The 26,080-nt window shown below is 66.1% G+C and overlaps 1 protein-coding gene and 10 non-coding genes across 26 annotated transcripts in view; all 11 read right to left on the bottom strand.

The window, feature by feature from the left end:
- The window catches only part of LOC123582616 (collagen alpha-2(I) chain-like), a 55,616-nt gene extending 40,409 nt beyond the window's left edge, over positions 1–15,207 (bottom strand). For 10 of the 16 annotated variants that reach the window (XM_045448900.1, XM_045448904.1, XM_045448899.1 and 7 more), the window contains exons 1-11: positions 15,078–15,207; positions 12,669–12,803; positions 12,300–12,392; positions 9,891–10,025; positions 9,522–9,614; positions 7,113–7,247; positions 6,744–6,836; positions 4,335–4,469; positions 3,966–4,058; positions 1,557–1,691; positions 1,188–1,280 (exon numbers count right to left, since the gene is read on the bottom strand). In XM_045448900.1, the coding sequence (XP_045304856.1) occupies positions 1,188–1,280; positions 1,557–1,691; positions 3,966–4,058; positions 4,335–4,469; positions 6,744–6,836; positions 7,113–7,247; positions 9,522–9,614; positions 9,891–10,025; positions 12,300–12,392; positions 12,669–12,803; positions 15,078–15,146 (1,209 nt within the window). In that variant the 5' untranslated portion in view covers positions 15,147–15,207. The remainder of the gene's footprint in view (positions 1–1,187; positions 1,281–1,556; positions 1,692–3,965; positions 4,059–4,334; positions 4,470–6,743; positions 6,837–7,112; positions 7,248–9,521; positions 9,615–9,890; positions 10,026–12,299; positions 12,393–12,668; positions 12,804–15,077) is intronic. The other 6 variants (XM_045448913.1, XM_045448907.1, XM_045448910.1 and 3 more) reach the window with 5 other exon arrangements.
- Positions 1,212–1,305, bottom strand: LOC123584624. The gene has a single exon (XR_006705579.1). It is a non-coding gene; the product is annotated as a small nucleolar RNA SNORD116 (small nucleolar RNA).
- On the bottom strand, positions 3,990–4,083 carry LOC123584623. Its single transcript, XR_006705578.1, has one exon. It is a non-coding gene; the product is annotated as a small nucleolar RNA SNORD116 (small nucleolar RNA).
- LOC123584622 lies at positions 6,768–6,861 on the bottom strand. Its single transcript, XR_006705577.1, has one exon. It is a non-coding gene; the product is annotated as a small nucleolar RNA SNORD116 (small nucleolar RNA).
- LOC123584621 lies at positions 9,546–9,639 on the bottom strand. The gene has a single exon (XR_006705576.1). It is a non-coding gene; the product is annotated as a small nucleolar RNA SNORD116 (small nucleolar RNA).
- On the bottom strand, positions 12,324–12,417 carry LOC123584618. The gene has a single exon (XR_006705574.1). It is a non-coding gene; the product is annotated as a small nucleolar RNA SNORD116 (small nucleolar RNA).
- LOC123584626 lies at positions 15,102–15,195 on the bottom strand. The gene has a single exon (XR_006705581.1). It is a non-coding gene; the product is annotated as a small nucleolar RNA SNORD116 (small nucleolar RNA).
- Positions 15,208–17,753: 2,546 nt separating the features above from the next.
- On the bottom strand, positions 17,754–17,846 carry LOC123584616. Its single transcript, XR_006705572.1, has one exon. It is a non-coding gene; the product is annotated as a small nucleolar RNA SNORD116 (small nucleolar RNA).
- Positions 17,847–20,389: 2,543 nt separating this feature from the next.
- LOC123584617 lies at positions 20,390–20,482 on the bottom strand. The gene has a single exon (XR_006705573.1). It is a non-coding gene; the product is annotated as a small nucleolar RNA SNORD116 (small nucleolar RNA).
- Positions 20,483–23,020: 2,538 nt separating this feature from the next.
- On the bottom strand, positions 23,021–23,113 carry LOC123584615. The gene has a single exon (XR_006705571.1). It is a non-coding gene; the product is annotated as a small nucleolar RNA SNORD116 (small nucleolar RNA).
- Positions 23,114–25,654: 2,541 nt separating this feature from the next.
- On the bottom strand, positions 25,655–25,747 carry LOC123584627. Its single transcript, XR_006705582.1, has one exon. It is a non-coding gene; the product is annotated as a small nucleolar RNA SNORD116 (small nucleolar RNA).
- Between the last annotated feature and the right edge of the window lie 333 nt (positions 25,748–26,080).

Below are 26,080 nucleotides of genomic sequence, written 5' to 3'. Positions count from 1 at the left end.
GCCTCAGGGCTGGCAGACCCGCACCTGCCTGCCAGGCCACCGCAGAGGAATCTGCGGCCCACCCGAGAGGACGGGAGACACACTGTGCCCGACTCCAAGGGACAGTCCCTCCCGGGGTGTCACTTTCGCCTCACCAGCTCCGTGCCCGAGGAGACGATGCCTCCGTGGCAGGCCCTGCCCGGGGCGGGGGGTAGCTTCTTTGGCCGGGGCCCTGTGGAAAGCCCCTGTTGAAAGGCCACCACCCCTGGGCGCCCTTCCTCCGGAGACCAGAGGCCAGGAGGGCCCTGAGGAGGGGGACCGCCGTGCCACACCGGTGCACCCTGAAGCCGGCCCTGGGAGCCCCTAGCTTTGCCATCGACGGGAGGAGGCCGCAGGCCTCCGCGTAACCCACGACTGACGTGGGAACGCAACAAGACACCAGGGCTGAGCAGGCCCGGGCACTCCCCCAGGGCGCGGTCCCCTCCGGACCGTGCCATTGCCGTTCTGGCCTTCGGCCGGCACGGCATGCCGACTTCACCCTGGGCCCGAAGCGCCGGCGCCACTCGCCGCCTTGTGTGGCCGCCGGGCAGGGCCGATGTTTCCAACCTGGCCGGTGCCGCAGCCCGGCCTCTTGCCCTGGCCCAGAAGCCCGAGCCAGGGGCCGCTCCACGTAAGTCAGGGAGAGAAAGGGCTCGTCCAGGGATGGCCGCCGCCTCGGGCTGGCTGGGGCTCCCGCGCCCCCCCACGGCCTGCCAGGCTTGCCACGCTCGGCCCCTCAACACACACCGCCGCGCGCTAAAGCCCGCACAGCCGTCCGGGCCCTCGCAGGCCCCAGCCCTCGACTCCCAAGGGCCGGTGCCACAAGACACGCCGTTGAAGCCCTAGGCCTTGGGGGACCAGCTGCCCCACTCGACCCCAGTCGCCAGCCACCGCCCGCAGGCCCTGCCAGCCAGGTCCCTGCCCGCGGCTCCCAGGGCCCGTGCCACAGACACGCCTTTGAAGTCCTAGGCCTTGGGCACCAGCTGCCCCACTCGACCTCAGATGCCGCTCATTGCCCTCAGGCCCTGCGAGCCGTGGGAAGCCTGCTAAGGCGGGGAAACGGCTCCCTGACCCGGAGACACCCCGCGAGCCTCTCCCAGGCGCAGGCCGTGGGTGCTGGTGCTTGAAGCAGTGTGGCCAATGGGAAGCCTGCTGTCCCTGACGCTTACCTTCCCTGGGGCGGACAACGTGCTGGACCTCAGTTTCGATGAGAACGACGGGAGGGAGTTCTCACTCATTTTGTTCAGCTTTTCCAAGGAATGCTGTTGAGGGAGTCATCATCGATCCGAGCACATTCAGGGCCGCCTGGCCGGCTGACCCAGGCGGGCCGGGTGGCTCAGCGGGGCAAGCCGAGGGACTCAGGGTCCTCCCGGTGCCCGGGCCGTGCAGAGCCACGCCACTGAGCCAGAGGAACGGACAGGCCCCTCTGGCAGCAAAGCCCCACACGCCCAGCGGGCCACCTGCACTAGCGGCCTCTCGGGCAGCCCCGGGAAAGCCTAAAGCCAAGGGGCACTAGCGGACACCCAGGGAAGGCTTACCGTCCGGACGCTCCCGTCAGCAAGGTGCCCGTTCCGGGCCACACTTCTTCCGGCCGTACCGCAAACCACAGGCACTCGGGGGCCAGGGAGGCCTTCTTCTCTCGGCCGACCGCGAGCCTGGCGTGGCCACTGCACCTGAGAAAGGGGGAGCAATCGCCCGCGGGCGTGACCAAGCTACCCAGGGGCTCCGCTCGCCACGCCGGGCAGAACGAATCCGTGACTACGCCTTGCGTCTGTCTGCCTGTCCTGTCCCTCGGCCCCTTGGGGCCGCCTGCGGACGGGCAACAAGCCACGGGCGCAGGGCACTGTGGGAGCAGGAGCGCGTGCCTCTTCGTGCGCACGGAGGGTCGTGTGTGCTGGGAGGCTGGGCTAGGGGGTGTAGGGGGCTGCTGAGCCGGGCGGCCTGGGTGGTCCCTGCAAGGGCAAGGGCACGCGTGCCTGGTGCGCAGGTCCTGGCCCCGGCGTCGCGCCAAGCGACGGCACAGGCCCGGTGGCCTTGCACCCCACGGAGCCGCGCTGGACGCCTCTGGGCCACTGACGTTGGCCAGGCTTTCCCGCTCCCAAACCCTCTCTGGCCACGCGGTGCCCACCGACCTCCACACGCATCCGTTCCCGCCGCTGCCCACCCGTTCCACGTGCACCCTGGAAGCCAGCGCTGGATGTTCCGGAACCTCAGGGGTCCCAGGAAAACCCAAAAACTGCCCACAGGGAGTCTGGCCGCCCTGGCCCGCAGGCTACGGGGCAGAGGACGAGGCAGAGCCCTCCCAGGCGGCCACGGGACAAACGGTGCCCCCACCTCTCCACTCTGCCAGAAGGGCCGGGGCGGCTAGGCTGCACGGGCCCGGCCCCCAACTAACGCCGGCGCCAAGGCCCCGGCCCGCGAGGGAACGAGCATTCCCTGGGCTGCCCGCTCCGTGGGAGTGTGTTCCCACCTGCATGGAAATCCCCTCCCGCGAACTCTGCCAAACGGACCCCGCCGCCGACGGCCGGAAGCTGCAGGGAGGGCAGCCGCAGACGGGCTTTGACCTCTGCAAGGTTGCGGCCCGCGGCAGGCGACGCACGTGGCCCCCGCCCACGGCCCAGGAACGCCAGCGTGGCCCTCACAGGGGACGCAAGGGCTGCAGCCCCACAGGCCAGGGCCACAGCGAGAGGAGATCACGTCGCCCTCGCAAGGGGAGACGGACCTCTGCCAAGCGGCCCGCGGGGCCGAGGCACCGCGCCTGGCCTCAGGGCTGGCAGACCCGCACCTGCCTGCCAGGCCACCGCAGAGGAATCTGCGGCCCACCCGAGAGGATGGGAGACACACTGTGCCCGACTCCAAGGGACAGTCCCTCCCGGGGTGTCACTTTCGCCTCACCAGCTCCGTGCCCGAGGAGACGATGCCTCCGTGGCAGGCCCTGCCCGGGGCGGGGGGTAGCTTCTTTGGCCGGGGCCCTGTGGAAAGCCCCTGTTGAAAGGCCACCACCCCTGGGCGCCCTTCCTCCGGAGACCAGAGGCCAGGAGGGCCCTGAGGAGGGGGACCGCCGTGCCACACCGGTGCACCCTGAAGCCGGCCCTGGGAGCCCCTAGCTTTGCCATCGACGGGAGGAGGCCGCAGGCCTCCGCGTAACCCACGACTGACGTGGGAACGCAACGAGACACCAGGGCTGAGCAGGCCCGGGCACTCCCCCAGGGCGCGGTCCCCTCCGGACCGTGCCATTGCCGTTCTGGCCTTCGGCCGGCACGGCATGCCGACTTCACCCTGGGCCCGAAGCGCCGGCGCCACTCGCCGCCTTGTGTGGCCGCCGGGCAGGGCCGATGTTTCCAACCTGGCCGGTGCCGCAGCCCGGCCTCTTGCCCTGGCCCAGAAGCCCGAGCCAGGGGCCGCTCCACGTAAGTCAGGGAGAGAAAGGGCTCGTCCAGGGATGGCCGCCGCCTCGGGCTGGCTGGGGCTCCCGCGCCCCCCACGGCCTGCCAGGCTTGCCACGCTCGGCCCCTCAACACACACCGCCGCGCGCTAAAGCCCGCACAGCCGTCCGGGCCCTCGCAGGCCCCAGCCCTCGACTCCCAAGGGCCGGTGCCACAAGACACGCCGTTGAAGCCCTAGGCCTTGGGGGACCAGCTGCCCCACTCGACCCCAGTCGCCAGCCACCGCCCGCAGGCCCTGCCAGCCAGGTCCCTGCCCGCGGCTCCCAGGGCCCGTGCCACAGACACGCCTTTGAAGTCCTAGGCCTTGGGCACCAGCTGCCCCACTCGACCTCAGATGCCGCTCATTGCCCTCAGGCCCTGCGAGCCGTGGGAAGCCTGCTAAGGCGGGGAAACGGCTCCCTGACCCGGAGACACCCCGCGAGCCTCTCCCAGGCGCAGGCCGTGGGTGCTGGTGCTTGAAGCAGTGTGGCCAATGGGAAGCCTGCTGTCCCTGACGCTTACCTTCCCTGGGGCGGACAACGTGCTGGACCTCAGTTTCGATGAGAACGACGGGAGGGAGTTCTCACTCATTTTGTTCAGCTTTTCCAAGGAATGCTGTTGAGGGAGTCATCATCGATCCGAGCACATTCAGGGCCGCCTGGCCGGCTGACCCAGGCGGGCCGGGTGGCTCAGCGGGGCAAGCCGAGGGACTCAGGGTCCTCCCGGTGCCCGGGCCGTGCAGAGCCACGCCACTGAGCCAGAGGAACGGACAGGCCCCTCTGGCAGCAAAGCCCCACACGCCCAGCGGGCCACCTGCACTAGCGGCCTCTCGGGCAGCCCCGGGAAAGCCTAAAGCCAAGGGGCACTAGCGGACACCCAGGGAAGGCTTACCGTCCGGACGCTCCCGTCAGCAAGGTGCCCGTTCCGGGCCACACTTCTTCCGGCCGTACCGCAAACCACAGGCACTCGGGGGCCAGGGAGGCCTTCTTCTCTCGGCCGACCGCGAGCCTGGCGTGGCCACTGCACCTGAGAAAGGGGGAGCAATCGCCCGCGGGCGTGACCAAGCTACCCAGGGGCTCCGCTCGCCACGCCGGGCAGAACGAATCCGTGACTACGCCTTGCGTCTGTCTGCCTGTCCTGTCCCTCGGCCCCTTGGGGCCGCCTGCGGACGGGCAACAAGCCACGGGCGCAGGGCACTGTGGGAGCAGGAGCGCGTGCCTCTTCGTGCGCACGGAGGGTCGTGTGTGCTGGGAGGCTGGGCTAGGGGGTGTAGGGGGCTGCTGAGCCGGGCGGCCTGGGTGGTCCCTGCAAGGGCAAGGGCACGCGTGCCTGGTGCGCAGGTCCTGGCCCCGGCGTCGCGCCAAGCGACGGCACAGGCCCGGTGGCCTTGCACCCCACGGAGCCGCGCTGGACGCCTCTGGGCCACTGACGTTGGCCAGGCTTTCCCGCTCCCAAACCCTCTCTGGCCACGCGGTGCCCACCGACCTCCACACGCATCCGTTCCCGCCGCTGCCCACCCGTTCCACGTGCACCCTGGAAGCCAGCGCTGGATGTTCCGGAACCTCAGGGGTCCCAGGAAAACCCAAAAACTGCCCACAGGGAGTCTGGCCGCCCTGGCCCGCAGGCTACGGGGCAGAGGACGAGGCAGAGCCCTCCCAGGCGGCCACGGGACAAACGGTGCCCCCACCTCTCCACTCTGCCAGAAGGGCCGGGGCGGCTAGGCTGCACGGGCCCGGCCCCCAACTAACGCCGGCGCCAAGGCCCCGGCCCGCGAGGGAACGAGCATTCCCTGGGCTGCCCGCTCCGTGGGAGTGTGTTCCCACCTGCATGGAAATCCCCTCCCGCGAACTCTGCCAAACGGACCCCGCCGCCGACGGCCGGAAGCTGCAGGGAGGGCAGCCGCAGACGGGCTTTGACCTCTGCAAGGTTGCGGCCCGCGGCAGGCGACGCACGTGGCCCCCGCCCACGGCCCAGGAACGCCAGCGTGGCCCTCACAGGGGACGCAAGGGCTGCAGCCCCACAGGCCAGGGCCACAGCGAGAGGAGATCACGTCGCCCTCGCAAGGGGAGACGGACCTCTGCCAAGCGGCCCGCGGGGCCGAGGCACCGCGCCTGGCCTCAGGGCTGGCAGACCCGCACCTGCCTGCCAGGCCACCGCAGAGGAATCTGCGGCCCACCCGAGAGGACGGGAGACACACTGTGCCCGACTCCAAGGGACAGTCCCTCCCGGGGTGTCACTTTCGCCTCACCAGCTCCGTGCCCGAGGAGACGATGCCTCCGTGGCAGGCCCTGCCCGGGGCGGGGGGTAGCTTCTTTGGCCGGGGCCCTGTGGAAAGCCCCTGTTGAAAGGCCACCACCCCTGGGCGCCCTTCCTCCGGAGACCAGAGGCCAGGAGGGCCCTGAGGAGGGGGACCGCCGTGCCACACCGGTGCACCCTGAAGCCGGCCCTGGGAGCCCCTAGCTTTGCCATCGACGGGAGGAGGCCGCAGGCCTCCGCGTAACCCACGACTGACGTGGGAACGCAACGAGACACCAGGGCTGAGCAGGCCCGGGCACTCCCCCAGGGCGCGGTCCCCTCCGGACCGTGCCATTGCCGTTCTGGCCTTCGGCCGGCACGGCATGCCGACTTCACCCTGGGCCCGAAGCGCCGGCGCCACTCGCCGCCTTGTGTGGCCGCCGGGCAGGGCCGATGTTTCCAACCTGGCCGGTGCCGCAGCCCGGCCTCTTGCCCTGGCCCAGAAGCCCGAGCCAGGGGCCGCTCCACGTAAGTCAGGGAGAGAAAGGGCTCGTCCAGGGATGGCCGCCGCCTCGGGCTGGCTGGGGCTCCCGCGCCCCCCACGGCCTGCCAGGCTTGCCACGCTCGGCCCCTCAACACACACCGCCGCGCGCTAAAGCCCGCACAGCCGTCCGGGCCCTCGCAGGCCCCAGCCCTCGACTCCCAAGGGCCGGTGCCACAAGACACGCCGTTGAAGCCCTAGGCCTTGGGGGACCAGCTGCCCCACTCGACCCCAGTCGCCAGCCACCGCCCGCAGGCCCTGCCAGCCAGGTCCCTGCCCGCGGCTCCCAGGGCCCGTGCCACAGACACGCCTTTGAAGTCCTAGGCCTTGGGCACCAGCTGCCCCACTCGACCTCAGATGCCGCTCATTGCCCTCAGGCCCTGCGAGCCGTGGGAAGCCTGCTAAGGCGGGGAAACGGCTCCCTGACCCGGAGACACCCCGCGAGCCTCTCCCAGGCGCAGGCCGTGGGTGCTGGTGCTTGAAGCAGTGTGGCCAATGGGAAGCCTGCTGTCCCTGACGCTTACCTTCCCTGGGGCGGACAACGTGCTGGACCTCAGTTTCGATGAGAACGACGGGAGGGAGTTCTCACTCATTTTGTTCAGCTTTTCCAAGGAATGCTGTTGAGGGAGTCATCATCGATCCGAGCACATTCAGGGCCGCCTGGCCGGCTGACCCAGGCGGGCCGGGTGGCTCAGCGGGGCAAGCCGAGGGACTCAGGGTCCTCCCGGTGCCCGGGCCGTGCAGAGCCACGCCACTGAGCCAGAGGAACGGACAGGCCCCTCTGGCAGCAAAGCCCCACACGCCCAGCGGGCCACCTGCACTAGCGGCCTCTCGGGCAGCCCCGGGAAAGCCTAAAGCCAAGGGGCACTAGCGGACACCCAGGGAAGGCTTACCGTCCGGACGCTCCCGTCAGCAAGGTGCCCGTTCCGGGCCACACTTCTTCCGGCCGTACCGCAAACCACAGGCACTCGGGGGCCAGGGAGGCCTTCTTCTCTCGGCCGACCGCGAGCCTGGCGTGGCCACTGCACCTGAGAAAGGGGGAGCAATCGCCCGCGGGCGTGACCAAGCTACCCAGGGGCTCCGCTCGCCACGCTGGGCAGAACGAATCCGTGACTACGCCTTGCGTCTGTCTGCCTGTCCTGTCCCTCGGCCCCTTGGGGCCGCCTGCGGACGGGCAACAAGCCACGGGCGCAGGGCACTGTGGGAGCAGGAGCGCGTGCCTCTTCGTGCGCACGGAGGGTCGTGTGTGCTGGGAGGCTGGGCTAGGGGGTGTAGGGGGCTGCTGAGCCGGGCGGCCTGGGTGGTCCCTGCAAGGGCAAGGGCACGCGTGCCTGGTGCGCAGGTCCTGGCCCCGGCGTCGCGCCAAGCGACGGCACAGGCCCGGTGGCCTTGCACCCCACGGAGCCGCGCTGGACGCCTCTGGGCCACTGACGTTGGCCAGGCTTTCCCGCTCCCAAACCCTCTCTGGCCACGCGGTGCCCACCGACCTCCACACGCATCCGTTCCCGCCGCTGCCCACCCGTTCCACGTGCACCCTGGAAGCCAGCGCTGGATGTTCCGGAACCTCAGGGGTCCCAGGAAAACCCAAAAACTGCCCACAGGGAGTCTGGCCGCCCTGGCCCGCAGGCTACGGGGCAGAGGACGAGGCAGAGCCCTCCCAGGCGGCCACGGGACAAACGGTGCCCCCACCTCTCCACTCTGCCAGAAGGGCCGGGGCGGCTAGGCTGCACGGGCCCGGCCCCCAACTAACGCCGGCGCCAAGGCCCCGGCCCGCGAGGGAACGAGCATTCCCTGGGCTGCCCGCTCCGTGGGAGTGTGTTCCCACCTGCATGGAAATCCCCTCCCGCGAACTCTGCCAAACGGACCCCGCCGCCGACGGCCGGAAGCTGCAGGGAGGGCAGCCGCAGACGGGCTTTGACCTCTGCAAGGTTGCGGCCCGCGGCAGGCGACGCACGTGGCCCCCGCCCACGGCCCAGGAACGCCAGCGTGGCCCTCACAGGGGACGCAAGGGCTGCAGCCCCACAGGCCAGGGCCACAGCGAGAGGAGATCACGTCGCCCTCGCAAGGGGAGACGGACCTCTGCCAAGCGGCCCGCGGGGCCGAGGCACCGCGCCTGGCCTCAGGGCTGGCAGACCCGCACCTGCCTGCCAGGCCACCGCAGAGGAATCTGCGGCCCACCCGAGAGGACGGGAGACACACTGTGCCCGACTCCAAGGGACAGTCCCTCCCGGGGTGTCACTTTCGCCTCACCAGCTCCGTGCCCGAGGAGACGATGCCTCCGTGGCAGGCCCTGCCCGGGGCGGGGGGTAGCTTCTTTGGCCGGGGCCCTGTGGAAAGCCCCTGTTGAAAGGCCACCACCCCTGGGCGCCCTTCCTCCGGAGACCAGAGGCCAGGAGGGCCCTGAGGAGGGGGACCGCCGTGCCACACCGGTGCACCCTGAAGCCGGCCCTGGGAGCCCCTAGCTTTGCCATCGACGGGAGGAGGCCGCAGGCCTCCGCGTAACCCACGACTGACGTGGGAACGCAACGAGACACCAGGGCTGAGCAGGCCCGGGCACTCCCCCAGGGCGCGGTCCCCTCCGGACCGTGCCATTGCCGTTCTGGCCTTCGGCCGGCACGGCATGCCGACTTCACCCTGGGCCCGAAGCGCCGGCGCCACTCGCCGCCTTGTGTGGCCGCCGGGCAGGGCCGATGTTTCCAACCTGGCCGGTGCCGCAGCCCGGCCTCTTGCCCTGGCCCAGAAGCCCGAGCCAGGGGCCGCTCCACGTAAGTCAGGGAGAGAAAGGGCTCGTCCAGGGATGGCCGCCGCCTCGGGCTGGCTGGGGCTCCCGCGCCCCCCACGGCCTGCCAGGCTTGCCACGCTCGGCCCCTCAACACACACCGCCGCGCGCTAAAGCCCGCACAGCCGTCCGGGCCCTCGCAGGCCCCAGCCCTCGACTCCCAAGGGCCGGTGCCACAAGACACGCCGTTGAAGCCCTAGGCCTTGGGGGACCAGCTGCCCCACTCGACCCCAGTCGCCAGCCACCGCCCGCAGGCCCTGCCAGCCAGGTCCCTGCCCGCGGCTCCCAGGGCCCGTGCCACAGACACGCCTTTGAAGTCCTAGGCCTTGGGCACCAGCTGCCCCACTCGACCTCAGATGCCGCTCATTGCCCTCAGGCCCTGCGAGCCGTGGGAAGCCTGCTAAGGCGGGGAAACGGCTCCCTGACCCGGAGACACCCCGCGAGCCTCTCCCAGGCGCAGGCCGTGGGTGCTGGTGCTTGAAGCAGTGTGGCCAATGGGAAGCCTGCTGTCCCTGACGCTTACCTTCCCTGGGGCGGACAACGTGCTGGACCTCAGTTTCGATGAGAACGACGGGAGGGAGTTCTCACTCATTTTGTTCAGCTTTTCCAAGGAATGCTGTTGAGGGAGTCATCATCGATCCGAGCACATTCAGGGCCGCCTGGCCGGCTGACCCAGGCGGGCCGGGTGGCTCAGCGGGGCAAGCCGAGGGACTCAGGGTCCTCCCGGTGCCCGGGCCGTGCAGAGCCACGCCACTGAGCCAGAGGAACGGACAGGCCCCTCTGGCAGCAAAGCCCCACACGCCCAGCGGGCCACCTGCACTAGCGGCCTCTCGGGCAGCCCCGGGAAAGCCTAAAGCCAAGGGGCACTAGCGGACACCCAGGGAAGGCTTACCGTCCGGACGCTCCCGTCAGCAAGGTGCCCGTTCCGGGCCACACTTCTTCCGGCCGTACCGCAAACCACAGGCACTCGGGGGCCAGGGAGGCCTTCTTCTCTCGGCCGACCGCGAGCCTGGCGTGGCCACTGCACCTGAGAAAGGGGGAGCAATCGCCCGCGGGCGTGACCAAGCTACCCAGGGGCTCCGCTCGCCACGCCGGGCAGAACGAATCCGTGACTACGCCTTGCGTCTGTCTGCCTGTCCTGTCCCTCGGCCCCTTGGGGCCGCCTGCGGACGGGCAACAAGCCACGGGCGCAGGGCACTGTGGGAGCAGGAGCGCGTGCCTCTTCGTGCGCACGGAGGGTCGTGTGTGCTGGGAGGCTGGGCTAGGGGGTGTAGGGGGCTGCTGAGCCGGGCGGCCTGGGTGGTCCCTGCAAGGGCAAGGGCACGCGTGCCTGGTGCGCAGGTCCTGGCCCCGGCGTCGCGCCAAGCGACGGCACAGGCCCGGTGGCCTTGCACCCCACGGAGCCGCGCTGGACGCCTCTGGGCCACTGACGTTGGCCAGGCTTTCCCGCTCCCAAACCCTCTCTGGCCACGCGGTGCCCACCGACCTCCACACGCATCCGTTCCCGCCGCTGCCCACCCGTTCCACGTGCACCCTGGAAGCCAGCGCTGGATGTTCCGGAACCTCAGGGGTCCCAGGAAAACCCAAAAACTGCCCACAGGGAGTCTGGCCGCCCTGGCCCGCAGGCTACGGGGCAGAGGACGAGGCAGAGCCCTCCCAGGCGGCCACGGGACAAACGGTGCCCCCACCTCTCCACTCTGCCAGAAGGGCCGGGGCGGCTAGGCTGCACGGGCCCGGCCCCCAACTAACGCCGGCGCCAAGGCCCCGGCCCGCGAGGGAACGAGCATTCCCTGGGCTGCCCGCTCCGTGGGAGTGTGTTCCCACCTGCATGGAAATCCCCTCCCGCGAACTCTGCCAAACGGACCCCGCCGCCGACGGCCGGAAGCTGCAGGGAGGGCAGCCGCAGACGGGCTTTGACCTCTGCAAGGTTGCGGCCCGCGGCAGGCGACGCACGTGGCCCCCGCCCACGGCCCAGGAACGCCAGCGTGGCCCTCACAGGGGACGCAAGGGCTGCAGCCCCACAGGCCAGGGCCACAGCGAGAGGAGATCACGTCGCCCTCGCAAGGGGAGACGGACCTCTGCCAAGCGGCCCGCGGGGCCGAGGCACCGCGCCTGGCCTCAGGGCTGGCAGACCCGCACCTGCCTGCCAGGCCACCGCAGAGGAATCTGCGGCCCACCCGAGAGGACGGGAGACACACTGTGCCCGACTCCAAGGGACAGTCCCTCCCGGGGTGTCACTTTCGCCTCACCAGCTCCGTGCCCGAGGAGACGATGCCTCCGTGGCAGGCCCTGCCCGGGGCGGGGGGTAGCTTCTTTGGCCGGGGCCCTGTGGAAAGCCCCTGTTGAAAGGCCACCACCCCTGGGCGCCCTTCCTCCGGAGACCAGAGGCCAGGAGGGCCCTGAGGAGGGGGACCGCCGTGCCACACCGGTGCACCCTGAAGCCGGCCCTGGGAGCCCCTAGCTTTGCCATCGACGGGAGGAGGCCGCAGGCCTCCGCGTAACCCACGACTGACGTGGGAACGCAACGAGACACCAGGGCTGAGCAGGCCCGGGCACTCCCCCAGGGCGCGGTCCCCTCCGGACCGTGCCATTGCCGTTCTGGCCTTCGGCCGGCACGGCATGCCGACTTCACCCTGGGCCCGAAGCGCCGGCGCCACTCGCCGCCTTGTGTGGCCGCCGGGCAGGGCCGATGTTTCCAACCTGGCCGGTGCCGCAGCCCGGCCTCTTGCCCTGGCCCAGAAGCCCGAGCCAGGGGCCGCTCCACGTAAGTCAGGGAGAGAAAGGGCTCGTCCAGGGATGGCCGCCGCCTCGGGCTGGCTGGGGCTCCCGCGCCCCCCACGGCCTGCCAGGCTTGCCACGCTCGGCCCCTCAACACACACCGCCGCGCGCTAAAGCCCGCACAGCCGTCCGGGCCCTCGCAGGCCCCAGCCCTCGACTCCCAAGGGCCGGTGCCACAAGACACGCCGTTGAAGCCCTAGGCCTTGGGGGACCAGCTGCCCCACTCGACCCCAGTCGCCAGCCACCGCCCGCAGGCCCTGCCAGCCAGGTCCCTGCCCGCGGCTCCCAGGGCCCGTGCCACAGACACGCCTTTGAAGTCCTAGGCCTTGGGCACCAGCTGCCCCACTCGACCTCAGATGCCGCTCATTGCCCTCAGGCCCTGCGAGCCGTGGGAAGCCTGCTAAGGCGGGGAAACGGCTCCCTGACCCGGAGACACCCCGCGAGCCTCTCCCAGGCGCAGGCCGTGGGTGCTGGTGCTTGAAGCAGTGTGGCCAATGGGAAGCCTGCTGTCCCTGACGCTTACCTTCCCTGGGGCGGACAACGTGCTGGACCTCAGTTTCGATGAGAACGACGGGAGGGAGTTCTCACTCATTTTGTTCAGCTTTTCCAAGGAATGCTGTTGAGGGAGTCATCATCGATCCGAGCACATTCAGGGCCGCCTGGCCGGCTGACCCAGGCGGGCCGGGTGGCTCAGCGGGGCAAGCCGAGGGACTCAGGGTCCTCCCGGTGCCCGGGCCGTGCAGAGCCACGCCACTGAGCCAGAGGAACGGACAGGCCCCTCTGGCAGCAAAGCCCCACACGCCCAGCGGGCCACCTGCACTAGCGGCCTCTCGGGCAGCCCCGGGAAAGCCTAAAGCCAAGGGGCACTAGCGGACACCCAGGGAAGGCTTACCGTCCGGACGCTCCCGTCAGCAAGGTGCCCGTTCCGGGCCACACTTCTTCCGGCCGTACCGCAAACCACAGGCACTCGGGGGCCAGGGAGGCCTTCTTCTCTCGGCCGACCGCGAGCCTGGCGTGGCCACTGCACCTGAGAAAGGGGGAGCAATCGCCCGCGGGCGTGACCAAGCTACCCAGGGGCTCCGCTCGCCACGCCGGGCAGAACGAATCCGTGACTACGCCTTGCGTCTGTCTGCCTGTCCTGTCCCTCGGCCCCTTGGGGCCGCCTGCGGACGGGCAACAAGCCACGGGCGCAGGGCACTGTGGGAGCAGGAGCGCGTGCCTCTTCGTGCGCACGGAGGGTCGTGTGTGCTGGGAGGCTGGGCTAGGGGGTGTAGGGGGCTGCTGAGCCGGGCGGCCTGGGTGGTCCCTGCAAGGGCAAGGGCACGCGTGCCTGGTGCGCAGGTCCTGGCCCCGGCGTCGCGCCAAGCGACGGCACAGGCCCGGTGGCCTTGCACCCCACGGAGCCGCGCTGGACGCCTCTGGGCCACTGACGTTGGCCAGGCTTTCCCGCTCCCAAACCCTCTCTGGCCACGCGGTGCCCACCGACCTCCACACGCATCCGTTCCCGCCGCTGCCCACCCGTTCCACGTGCACCCTGGAAGCCAGCGCTGGATGTTCCGGAACCTCAGGGGTCCCAGGAAAACCCAAAAACTGCCCACAGGGAGTCTGGCCGCCCTGGCCCGCAGGCTACGGGGCAGAGGACGAGGCAGAGCCCTCCCAGGCGGCCACGGGACAAACGGTGCCCCCACCTCTCCACTCTGCCAGAAGGGCCGGGGCGGCTAGGCTGCACGGGCCCGGCCCCCAACTAACGCCGGCGCCAAGGCCCCGGCCCGCGAGGGAACGAGCATTCCCTGGGCTGCCCGCTCCGTGGGAGTGTGTTCCCACCTGCATGGAAATCCCCTCCCGCGAACTCTGCCAAACGGACCCCGCCGCCGACGGCCGGAAGCTGCAGGGAGGGCAGCCGCAGACGGGCTTTGACCTCTGCAAGGTTGCGGCCCGCGGCAGGCGACGCACGTGGCCCCCGCCCACGGCCCAGGAACGCCAGCGTGGCCCTCACAGGGGACGCAAGGGCTGCAGCCCCACAGGCCAGGGCCACAGCGAGAGGAGATCACGTCGCCCTCGCAAGGGGAGACGGACCTCTGCCAAGCGGCCCGCGGGGCCGAGGCACCGCGCCTGGCCTCAGGGCTGGCAGACCCGCACCTGCCTGCCAGGCCACCGCAGAGGAATCTGCGGCCCACCCGAGAGGACGGGAGACACACTGTGCCCGACTCCAAGGGACAGTCCCTCCCGGGGTGTCACTTTCGCCTCACCAGCTCCGTGCCCGAGGAGACGATGCCTCCGTGGCAGGCCCTGCCCGGGGCGGGGGGTAGCTTCTTTGGCCGGGGCCCTGTGGAAAGCCCCTGTTGAAAGGCCACCACCCCTGGGCGCCCTTCCTCCGGAGACCAGAGGCCAGGAGGGCCCTGAGGAGGGGGACCGCCGTGCCACACCGGTGCACCCTGAAGCCGGCCCTGGGAGCCCCTAGCTTTGCCATCGACGGGAGGAGGCCGCAGGCCTCCGCGTAACCCACGACTGACGTGGGAACGCAACGAGACACCAGGGCTGAGCAGGCCCGGGCACTCCCCCAGGGCGCGGTCCCCTCCGGACCGTGCCATTGCCGTTCTGGCCTTCGGCCGGCACGGCATGCCGACTTCACCCTGGGCCCGAAGCGCCGGCGCCACTCGCCGCCTTGTGTGGCCGCCGGGCAGGGCCGATGTTTCCAACCTGGCCGGTGCCGCAGCCCGGCCTCTTGCCCTGGCCCAGAAGCCCGAGCCAGGGGCCGCTCCACGTAAGTCAGGGAGAGAAAGGGCTCGTCCAGGGATGGCCGCCGCCTCGGGCTGGCTGGGGCTCCCGCGCCCCCCACGGCCTGCCAGGCTTGCCACGCTCGGCCCCTCAACACACACCGCCGCGCGCTAAGGCCCGCACAGCCGTCCGGGCCCTCGCAGGCCCCAGCCCTCGACTCCCAAGGGCCGGTGCCACAAGACACGCCGTTGAAGCCCTAGGCCTTGGGGGACCAGCTGCCCCACTCGACCCCAGTCGCCAGCCACCGCCCGCAGGCCCTGCCAGCCAGGTCCCTGCCCGCGGCTCCCAGGGCCCGTGCCACAGACACGCCTTTGAAGTCCTAGGCCTTGGGCACCAGCTGCCCCACTCGACCTCAGATGCCGCTCATTGCCCTCAGGCCCTGCGAGCCGTGGGAAGCCTGCTAAGGCGGGGAAACGGCTCCCTGACCCGGAGACACCCCGCGAGCCTCTCCCAGGCGCAGGCCGTGGGTGCTGGTGCTTGAAGCAGTGTGGCCAATGGGAAGCCTGCTGTCCCTGACGCTTACCTTCCCTGGGGCGGACAACGTGCTGGACCTCAGTTTCGATGAGAACGACGGGAGGGAGTTCTCACTCATTTTGTTCAGCTTTTCCAAGGAATGCTGTTGAGGGAGTCATCATCGATCTGAGCACATTCAGGGCCGCCTGGCCGGCTGACCCAGGCGGGCCGGGTGGCTCAGAGGGGCAAGCCGAGGGACTCAGGGTCCTCCCGGTGCCCGGGCCATGCAGAGCCACGCCACTGGGCCGGAGGATCGGACAGGCGCCTCCGAGTTGCAAATCCTACTTGCCCTTCCGATCACGTTCATTAGCTGCCTCTCAGGCGTTTTTTGGAAAGCCTAAAGCCAGCATCACAATTGACACTATAGTAGCCTTACCGTCTCAGTGCTCCTTTCGTGAAGTTGTACATAGTGGACCACACTTCTTCCGGGAGATACGCTAGCCACGGGCAGTCAGGTGCCAGAGATGCATCTTCTCTCAGTCGATGGCGAGCTTGGCATGTCGACTGCACCTGAGAAAAGTGGAGCAATCCCCCAGGGCATGGGCAATTTACCCAGGGGTTCCAGTCTCCACACAGGGCAGAAGGAATCCATTAGCATGACTTGCACCTCTCTGCCTGTTCTTTCCCTCAGTCCCTTGGGGGCAGCCTGTAGATAGGCAAGAAGCTGTGGGTTCAGGGGACTGTAGGAGCATGAGCATGTATCTCTTCATGTGCATGGAGGGTCTGAGTGCACTGGGAGATTGGTTTAGGAGGCATGTGTTGACGCCCCGCCGTTTGAGCCTGTGGCCCCCCAAGAGCAGGCCTGGTGCACAGATCCTGGCCCTGGCGTCCCACCACACAACAGCACAGGACTGGTGGCCTTGCACACCAGGGAGCCATGTTGGATGCCTCTGGGCCACTAATGTTGGTTAGTGTTTCCCTCTCCCAAAGCCACTCTGGCCAAGCAGTGCCCTTGGCCCGGACATGCATCCTCTTCCTCCACTGGCCACCCTGTCAACGTGGACTGTGGACCCCAGCACAGGATGGAAACTCAAGGGTCCAAGGAAAACCTAACAACCACCCACAGTTAGGCCGGCCACCCTGGCTTGCAGCTACGGGGCTGAAGCCAAAGCTGAGCCCTCCGAGGCACCCACACAACAACAGGTGCATTTCTTCTCCACTCTGCCAGAATGCCCTGAATGGCTAGGCTACATGGTCCTAGCCTCCACCGAATATGGTGCCAAACGCGACCGAACCATGGGTGCTTTCTTGCCCATGGTGTCAGTAAGTCCAGGGCCAGTGCGCACCAGGGCCCTAGGCTGCAATGGAACGAGCATCCCCTGGGCTGCCCGTCCTCAGGAGTGTGTTCCTGTTTTCACAGAAAGTCCCTTCATTGCCCTTATCCCAACGGATGCTCCCATCAGTGTCAGGATGCTCCAGGGACGGCAGCTGCCCCCAGGCTTTGGCCTTTGCAAGGATGTGGCCCTCTGTAGGCGACGTGGCCCATTCCGACAGGCCAGGAACACCAGCGTGGCCGTCACAGAGAGCGCTAGGCTGTAGCCCCACAGGACAGGGTCACAATGAGAGGAGAATACATCTCCTTCCCACGGGGAGGCAGATGTCTTCCAAATAGCCCATGGGGCCGAGGTACTGGGCTTGCCCTCAGACCTCGCAGGCCCGTGCCTGACCGCAAGGCCATCGCAGAGTAGTCTGCAGCCCACCAGAGAGGACATGAGACACACTGTGCCCAAGTCCAAGTGAGACTGAGAATATCCCTTTCACCTCACCAGTACCGTGCCAAAGAGACAAGGTCTCTGGCCAGGGTAGCTTCTTTGACCAGAGCCCTGCTGAAAGCCCCGAGGAACACAACCACTGGGTATCCTTCCTCAGGAGTCAAGAAGCCAGGAGGGCCCTCAAGAGGGGGACTGCCGTGCCACACCCGTGCACCCTGAAGCCAGCCATGGGAGCCACACTTTGCCATCGTCAAGAGGAGGCCTGAGGCCTCTGCAGAACCCATGAAAGACCTTGGAACGCTATGACACACTTGAGCTGAGCAGGCTCATGCGGTCTCCCAGGGCACAGCCCTCTCTGGACTGTGCCATTACTATCCAGGCAAATGGCCAGCACAGAAACTTGTATTCTGCCCTGGGCATGAAGTGCTGGCACTGTTTGCCACCTTGTTTGTCGCCTGGTAGGGCTGAGGATGCCACACTGGCAGGTACTGCAGCCTGGCTTCCTGCTTTAGCCCACCAGCCAGAGTAGGTGCCTGCTCCACATACGTCAGGCAAAGAAAGGGCTCGTCCGGGGATCGCTGCTGCCTCGGGTTGGGCCTCTGCACCCCCACCCACAGGCCAGGCAAGCTTGCCATGCTTGGCCTCTCAACACACAGTGCCACGAGCTTATGCCTGTGGGGCCATCCTGGCCTACACAGGTCCCAGCCCTCGACACCCCAGGCTGGTGCCACAGACACGCCTTTCAAGTCCAAGGCCTTGGGGACCAGCTGCTCCAGTGACCCCAGTCACCGGCCATTCCCCTCAGGACCTGCATGCCTTGGAAACCCTGCTCAGGTGGTAAATGCCTCCCTGACCATGAGTCCCCTGTGAGGCTCTCCTAGGCAGAGGCTGTGGGTGCTGGTGCTTGAAGGAGTGTGACCAAGGGGAAGCCTGCTGTCCCTGACGCTTACCTTCCCTGGGGTAGACAACATGCTGGACCTCAGTTTCGATGAGAAAGACGGTAGGGAGTTCTCACTCATTTTGTTCAGCTTTCCAAGGAATGCTGTTGAGGGAGTCATCATCGATCCGAGCACATTCGGGGCCACCTGCACAGCCGACCCTGGTGGGCCAGATGGCTCAGCGGGACAAGCTGAAGGACTCAGGGTCTTCCCGTGGCCCAGGACGTGCAGAGCCATTAAAGGACAGGGCCCTCTGGGTTCAAAACCCCACATGTCCTGCCAGCAACTTTCCTTAGTGGCCTTCTGGACAGGCTTGCGAAAGCCTAAAGCCAGCGGCACAACTGATACGGAGATGGCTTACCATCTTCTCGCTCCAGTCAGCAAGGTGCCCGTCGCGGGCAACACCTCTTCCGGCAGTCCTGCCAACCACAGGCACTCGGAGACCAGGGAGGCCTTCTTCTCTCGGCCGATGGCGAGCCTGGTGTGTCCACTGCACCTGAGAAAGGGGGAGCAATCGCCCGCAGGCGTGACCAAGCTACCCAGGGGCTCCGCTCGCCACACAGGTCAGAAGGAATCTGTGACTATGCCTTGTGTCTGTCTGCCTGTCCTGTCCCTCGGCCCCTTGGGGCTGCCTGCAGATGGGCAACAAGCCACGGGCACAGGGCACTGTGGGAGCAGGAGCATGTGCCTCTTCGTGTACATGGAGGGTCATGTGTGCTGGGAGGCTGGGCTAGGGGGTGTATGGGGCTGCTGAGCTGGGAGGCCTGAGTCCCTGCAAGGGCATGCATGCCTGGTGTGCAGATCCTGGCCCCGGTGTCCTGCCAAACAATGGCACACACTCAGTGGCCTTGCACACCAGGGAGCCATGTTGGATGCCTCTGGGCCACTAACGTTGGGCAGGTTTTCCCTCTCCCAAAGACACTCTGGCCAAGCAGAGCCCTCTGGCCCAGACACGCATCCTCTCCCACCACTAGCCACCCTGTCAACGTGGACCGTGGACGCCAGGACGGGATGGAAACTCAGGAGTCAAGGGAAAACCCAACAACCACCCGCAGGGAGTCTGGCCGCCCTGGTCCTCAGGCTACGGGGCAGAAGCCAATGCAGAGCCCTCCAAGACAGCCACACAACAACAGCTGCCCACTTCTCTTCACTCTGCCAGTATGCCCTGAGTGGCTAGGCTACACCGGTCTTGTCCCCACTGAATCCAGTGCCAATCCTGACCAAACCACAGGCGCTTTCTCACCCAGGGTGTGGGCGAGGCCAGGTCCAGTGTGTGCCAGGGTCCCAGGCACAAGGGAAATAGCATCCCATGGGCTGCCCGGTCCAGGGGAGTGTTTCCTGATTGCACAGAAAGTCCCTCTGGTGCCCTCCGCCCAACACAGGCCCCTGTCAGTGGCAGGATGCTCTAGGGAGGGCAGCTGCCCACAGGCTTTGGCCTTTGCAAGGATGTGGCCCTCTGCAGGTGACGTGGCACCTTCCCACGGCCCAGGAACACCATCATGGCCCTCACAGAGAGCGCTAGGCTACAGCCCCACAGCCCAGGGGCACACTGAGAGGAGAGCACATCTTGTTCCCAAGGGGAGGCTGACCTTTTCCAAGCGGCCCATGGGGCCAAGGTACTACACCTGGCCTCAGGACTCTCATGCCCACCTGGCTGCCAGGCCACCACAGAGGAATCTGTGGCCCACCCAAGAGGACGTGAAACACACTGTGCCCGACTCCAAGGGAGAGACCATCAAAGAGTATCACTTTTGCCTTACCAGCAAGGTGCCAAGGAGACAAGGTCTCTGTGGCAGGCCCAGCCAGAGTAGCTTCTTTGGCCAGGGCCCCGCTGAAATCCCTGAGGAACACCACCACTGGGCACCCTTCCTCTGGAGCCCAGCAGCCAGGAGGGCCCTCAGGACGGAGACCGCCATGCCACACCAGTGCACCCCTGAAGCTGGCCCTGGGAGCTACACTTTGCCATCCAAAGCTACACTTTGCCAACCCACAACTGACCTGGGAACGCAACAAGACAGCAGGGCTGAGCAGGACCAGGCACTCCTCCAGGGCGTGGTCCCCTTTGGACCGTGCCATTACCTTCCAGGCCTTTGGCCGGCACGGTAGCCTGACTTCCACCCTGGGCCCGAAGCACTGGCACTGTTTGCTGCCTTGTGTGGCACCTGGCAGGGCCGATGTTCCCAACGTGGTAGGTGCCACAGCCTGGCCTCTTGCCTTGGCCCAGAAGCCCAAGCCAGGGGCCGCTTCACATACGTCAGTGAGAGAAGGACTCGTCCAGGGATTGCTGCTGCCTCGGGCTGGGGCTCCCGCACCCCCCATGGCCTGCCAAACTTGCCATGTTTGGCCTCTCAACACACCCTGCCATGAGCTTATGCCATGGGGCCATCCTGGCCCACACAGGACCCAGCCCTCAACACCCTGGGCCGGTGCCACAGACATGCCTTTCAAGTCCAACGCCTTGGGGACCAGCTGTTCCAGTGACCCCAGTCGCCAGCCATTGCCCTCAGGACCTGCATGCCTTGGAAACCCTGCTCAGGTGGTAAATGCCTCCCTGACCATGAGCCACCAGCGAGGCTCTCCCAGGCGGAGGCCATGGGTGCTGGTGCTTGAAGGAGTGTGACCAAGGGGAAGCTGTCCCTGATGCTTACCTTCCCTGGGGTAGACAACGTGCTGGACCTCAGTTTTGATGAGAAAGACGGTAGGGAGTTCTCACTCATTTTGTTCAGCTTTCCAAGGAATGCTGTTGAGGGAGTCATCATCGATCCAAGCACATTCGGGGCCACCTGCACAGCCGACCCTGGTGGGCCGGATGGCTCAGTGGGACAAGCCGAAGAACTCAGGGTCTGCCCACCGCCCGGGTCATGCAGAGCCTTGACACTGAGCCAGAGGAATAGTCAGGCCCCTCTGGGATCAAAACCCCACACGCTCTGGGGGCAACCTTCATTAGCGGTCTCTTCGACAAGTTCCCGAAGTCTAAAGCCAGCAGCACAGCTGACGCTGGAGATGGCTTACCGTCTGGGTGCTCCTGTCGGTAAGATTCCCATAGCAGGGCACACCTTTTCCAGCGGTCCCGCCAATCACAGGCACTTGGGGGCCAGGGAGGCCTTCTCTCAACCGACGGCAAGCGTGGCCTGTCCAATGCACCTGAGAATAGAGGAACAATCGCCCGTGGGAGTGAGCAAAGTACCCAGGGGCTCCCCTCACCACACAGGATGGAATGAATCCATGACCAAGCCTTGTGCCTCTCTGCCTGTCCTGTCCTTCAGTCTTTTGGGGCTGCCCGCGGATGGGCAAGAAGCCACAGGCGCAGGGGACTGTGAGAGCAGGAGCGTGTGCCTGTTCCTGTGCATGGAGTGTGTGTGCTGGGAGTTTCGGCTAGGGGGCATGTGTGGCCGCTCTACCGTGAGGGCCTGGGGCCTTGCAAGAGCACCCGTGGTGCACAGATCTTAGTCCCAGTGTCCCGCCAGGCAACGGCACAGGACCAGTGGCCTTGCACTCCAGGGAGCCATGTTGGACGCCTCTGGGCCACTAACATTGGGCAGGGTTTCCCTCTCCCAAAGCCACTCTGGCCAAGCAGCACCCGCCAGTCCAGACACGCATCCTCTTCCGCCACTAGCCACCCTGTCAATGTGGACCATGGACACCAGCACGGGATGGAAAAACCACCCACAGGGAAGCTGGCTGCCCTGGCCCACAGGCTACAGGGCCGAAGCCAACAGAGCCCTCTGAAGTCGCCACACGACAAGAGCTGCCCGCTCCTCTCCACTCTGCCAGAATGCCCTCAGCGTCTAGGCTACACGGGCCTAGCCCCCACCGAATCAGGTGCCAAACCCAACTGAACCACAGGCACTTTCTTGCCCGAGGTATTGGTGAGGCCAGGGCCAGTGGGCACCCAGGCCCTGGCCCACAAGGGAGTGAGCATTCCCTGGGCTGCCTGGTCCATGGGAGTGTGTCCCCACCTGCATGGAAAGTCCCTCCAGCGCCCTCCATCCAATGGACGCCCCCATCAGCAGAAGGATACTCCAGGAAGGGCAGCCTCCCATGGACTTTGGCCTTTGCAAGGATGTGGCCCTCTGCAGGCGATGTGGCCCCTTCCCACAGCCCAGAAACACCAGCGTGGCCCTCACAGAGAGCCCTAGGCTGCAGCTCTGCAGGCCAGGGACACACTGAGAGGAGAACACATCTCCTTCCCAAAGGGAGGCAGACGACTGCCAAGCAGCCCATGGGGCCGAGGCAAAGCGCCTGGCTTCAGAGCTAGCAGGCCAGTGCCTGGCTGCCAGGCCACCACAGAGGGGTCTGTGGCCCACCCGAGAGGATGTAAGACACACTGTGCCAAATAAGGGACAGAATATCCCAGAGTATCACTTTCACCTCACCAGCTCTGTGCCGAGCAGACAAGGTCTCCGTGGCACACCCAGCCAGGGTAGCTTCTTTGGCCAGGACCCCACTGAAGGGCCCAAGGAACACCACAAATGGGTGCCCTTCCTTGGGAACCCAGGGGCCAGGATTGCCCGCAGGAAGGGGAACGCCATGCCTCACCTGTGCACTTTGAATCTGGCCCTGGGAGCCACGTGTTGCCCTCTGCAATAGGAGGACTGATGCCTCTGTGGAAACCATGAATGACCTGGGAACTCAACAAGACACCTGAGCTGAGCAGGCCCGTGCGGTCTCCCAGGGCGCAGCCCTCTCTGGACTGTGCCATTACCATCCAGGCAAATGGCCAGCACAGCAACTTGTATTCCGCCCTGGGCATGGAGTGCTGGCACTGCTTGCTGCCTTGTTTATTGCCGGGTAGGGCCAAGGATGCCAAGCTGGCAGGTGCCACAGCCTGGCTTCCTGCCTTAGCCCACCAGCCCAAGCCAGGAGCCCACTCCATGTATGTCAGTGAGAGAAAGGACTCATCCAGGGATCGCCATTGCCTCAGGCTGGGGCTCCACGCCCCCACCCTTGGACCAGGTAAGCTTGACATGCTTGGCCTCTCAACCCACACCTCCACAAGCTTATGCCCCAGGGTCTGTTCTGGCCTAGTCTCCAGCCCTTGACTCCCCGTTCTGGTGCCACAGACATGCCTTTGAGTCCGAGGCCTTGGGGTCCAGCAGCCCCACTGACCCCAGACACCAGTCATTGCCCTCAGGACCTCTGTGCCTTGGAAACCCTGCTCAGGTGGTAAATGCCTCCCTGACCATGAGTCCCCTGTGAGGCTCACCTAGGCAGAGGCCATGGGTGCTGGTGCTTGAAGGAGTGTGACCAAGGGGAAGCCTGCTATTCCTGACGCTTACCTTCCCTGGGACAGACAACGTGCTGGACCTCAGTTTCGATGAGAAAGACGGTAGGGAGTTCTCACTCATTTTGTTCAGCTTTCCAAGGAATGCTGTTGAGGGAGTCATCATCGATCCGAGCACATTCGGGGCCACCTGCACAGCCGACCCATGTGGGCCGGGTAGCTCAGCGGGACAAGCCGAGGGACTCAGGGTCCACCCGCAGCCCGGGTCATGCAGAGCCACGCCACTGAGCCAGAGGAACGGGCAGGCCCCTCTGGCATCAAAACCCCACACGCCCTGCTGGCAACCTTCACTGGTGGCCTCTCGGGCAGGCCCGCGAAAGCCACGGTACAAGCTTAAACTGGGGAAGGCTTACCGTCTGGTCACTCCCATCGGCAAGGTGCCCATAGTGGGGCACACTTCTTCTGGTGGTCCCGCCAACCACAGGCACTCAGGGGCCAGGAAGGCCTTCTTCTCTTGGCCGATGGCAAGCCTGACATGTCCACTGCACCTGAGAAAAGGGGAACAGTCACCCGTGGGAGTGAGCAAGGTACCCAGGGCCTCCACTCGCCACACAGTGCAGAAGGAATCCATGACCAAGCCTTGCGCCTCTCTGCCTGTCCTGTCCCACGGCCCCTTGGGGCTGCGTGCGAATAGGCAAGAAGCTGTGGGCACAGGGGACTGTAGGAGCAGGAATGTGTGCCTCTTCTTGTGTGTGGAGGGTCAGTGTGCGCTGGGAGGTTGGGCCAGGGGTGTGTGTGGCTGCTCCGCCGTGCAGGCCTGGGGCCCTCCTCGGACACACCTGGTGCGCAGATCCTGGCCCCGGAGTCCTGCCACGCAACAGCACAGGACCGGTGGCCTTGCACACCACGGAGCCTCCTTGGACAATTCTGGGCCACTAACGTTGGGCAGGGTTTCCCTCTCCCAAAGCCACTCTGGCCAAGAAGTGCCCACCGGCCCAGACATCCATCCACTCCCACAGCTGGCCACCCTGGCAACTTGGACGCCAGCACGGGATGGAAACTCAGGGGTCAAAGGAAAACCCAAAAACTGCCTGCAGGGAGGCTGGCCATCCTGGCCTCCAGGCTATGGGGCAGAGGCCAACGCAGAGCCCTCTGAGGTGGCCACATGACAACAGGTGCCCACTCTTGTCCACTCTGCCAGAATGACCTGAGCAGCATGGGCCTTGCCCCCACCAAACACCAGTGAAAATCCCGACGGAACCACAGCCGCATTCTAGCCCAGCGTGTCAGCAAGGCTAGGGCCAATGGGTGCCAGGGCCCTGGCCTCCAAGGGAATGAGCATCCCCTGGGCTGCCCGGTCCATGGGAGCATGTTCCTGCCCGCATGGAATTACTCTCTGGCACCCTCTGCCCAACGGACTCCCCTGTTGGCCACAGGATGCTGCAGCATGGGCATCCGCAGACAGGCTTTGGCCTTTGCAAGGATGCGGCCCGCTGCAGGCAACATGTCCCCTTCCCATGGTCCAGGAACACCAGTGTGGTCCTCACAGTGAGCACAAGGGCTGCAGCCCCACAGGCCAAGGGCACAGTGAGAGAAGACATCTCTGTCACAAAGGGAGGCCAACCCCTTCCCAATTCCATGTGCTGCCATGGCACTGTGCCTGGCCTTGTAGCTCTCAGGCCCCCGCCCGGCTGCGAGGCCACCACAGAGGAGTCTCCAACCCACCAGAACAGACATGGAACAATTGTGTCAAGTCCAACAGACAGAACCTCGTAGAGTAACTCTTTCACCTCCCCAGCTCTGTGACCGCAGAGACAAGGTCTCCATGGCAGGACTGGCTGGCAATAAGTTCTTCATGCAGGGCCCATTGAAAGGCATGATGAACACCGCTGCTGGGTGCCCTTCCTTGGGAGCCCCAGGGCCAGGAGTGCACACAGGAGTGGGACCGCAGTGGCTAATCTGTGCACCCTGAGGCCAGCCCTGGTAGACATGTTTCACCCCCTGAGAGGAGGCCTGAGCCTTCCCAGGAGCCCACAACTGACCTGGGAACACCATGAGACACTAGATCTGAGCAGGCCTCTGGAATCACCCAGGGTGCAGTCCTTTGCAGACCGTGCCTTTACCGTCCAGTCCAACGGTCAGCACAGCATCTTGACTTCCACCCTGGGCCCAAAACACAGCCATTGCTTGCCGATTTGTGTGTGGACCGGGATTTATTCCCAAGGTGGCACGTGTTGCAAACCAGACTTATGCCTTGGCCCACCACCCCAAGCCATGGGCCACTCCACATACGCCAGCGAGGGAAGGCGCTCATCCAGGAATCCCATCTGGCTCGAGCTGGGGTTCCCCGCAAGGCTAGGCAAGCTGCCACACTTGGCAACTCAACACTCTCGGCCATGAGCTATGCCCGAGGTGCCATCCTGGCCCACACAGGTCCCTGCCCTCGGCTTCCAGGGCTGGCATCAAAGTCATGCCATTGAAATCCTAGTAGGCCTTGGGGACCAGTTGCCCCACACGACCCCAGACACTGGCCATCCCCCTCAGGACCTGCGAGCCCTGGATGTCCCAGTAAGCTGGGGAAACAGTTCCTGGACCGTGAGGCCTCAGGAAACCTCTCCCATGTTGAGGTCCTCGGTGATGGTAGTTGAAGGAGTGTGACCCAGGGGAAGCTGCTGTCCCTCACGCTTATGTTCCCTGGGGCAGATAACGTGCTGGACCTCAATTTCGATGAGAATGACTATAGTGAGTTCTCACTCTTTTTGTTCAGCTTTCCACGGAATGGTGTTGATGGAGGCATCATCAATCTGAGCACATTTGGGGCTGCCTGGCTAGCTGAACCAGGCAGGCTGGGAAGCTCAGAGAGATAAGACTATGGCCTCAGAGTCTTCCAGAGACATGAGCCAGGCAGAGCCACACCACTGAGCCAGTAGGACTATCAAGCCCCTCTAGGAGCCAACTCTACACACGTGGAGAAAAATCCTTCAGATTCTCTCTCTCCCTTTCCTCTTTCCCTTCTCATGTGCATTCTCTGTTACTTTCACAAAATAAATAAATCAAGTTTAAAAAAATGAAAGACGCCCTAAATAAATGTAAAAGAGATATCATATTTATAGACTGGCAGATTCAACATAGGAAAATT

This window comes from Leopardus geoffroyi, chromosome B3, assembly GCF_018350155.1.
Source record: "Leopardus geoffroyi isolate Oge1 chromosome B3, O.geoffroyi_Oge1_pat1.0, whole genome shotgun sequence".
Lineage (NCBI taxonomy): Eukaryota > Metazoa > Chordata > Mammalia > Carnivora > Felidae > Leopardus > Leopardus geoffroyi.
Note: the sequence above shows the minus strand (reverse complement) of the source record. Positions and strands in the feature narration are given on the sequence as shown.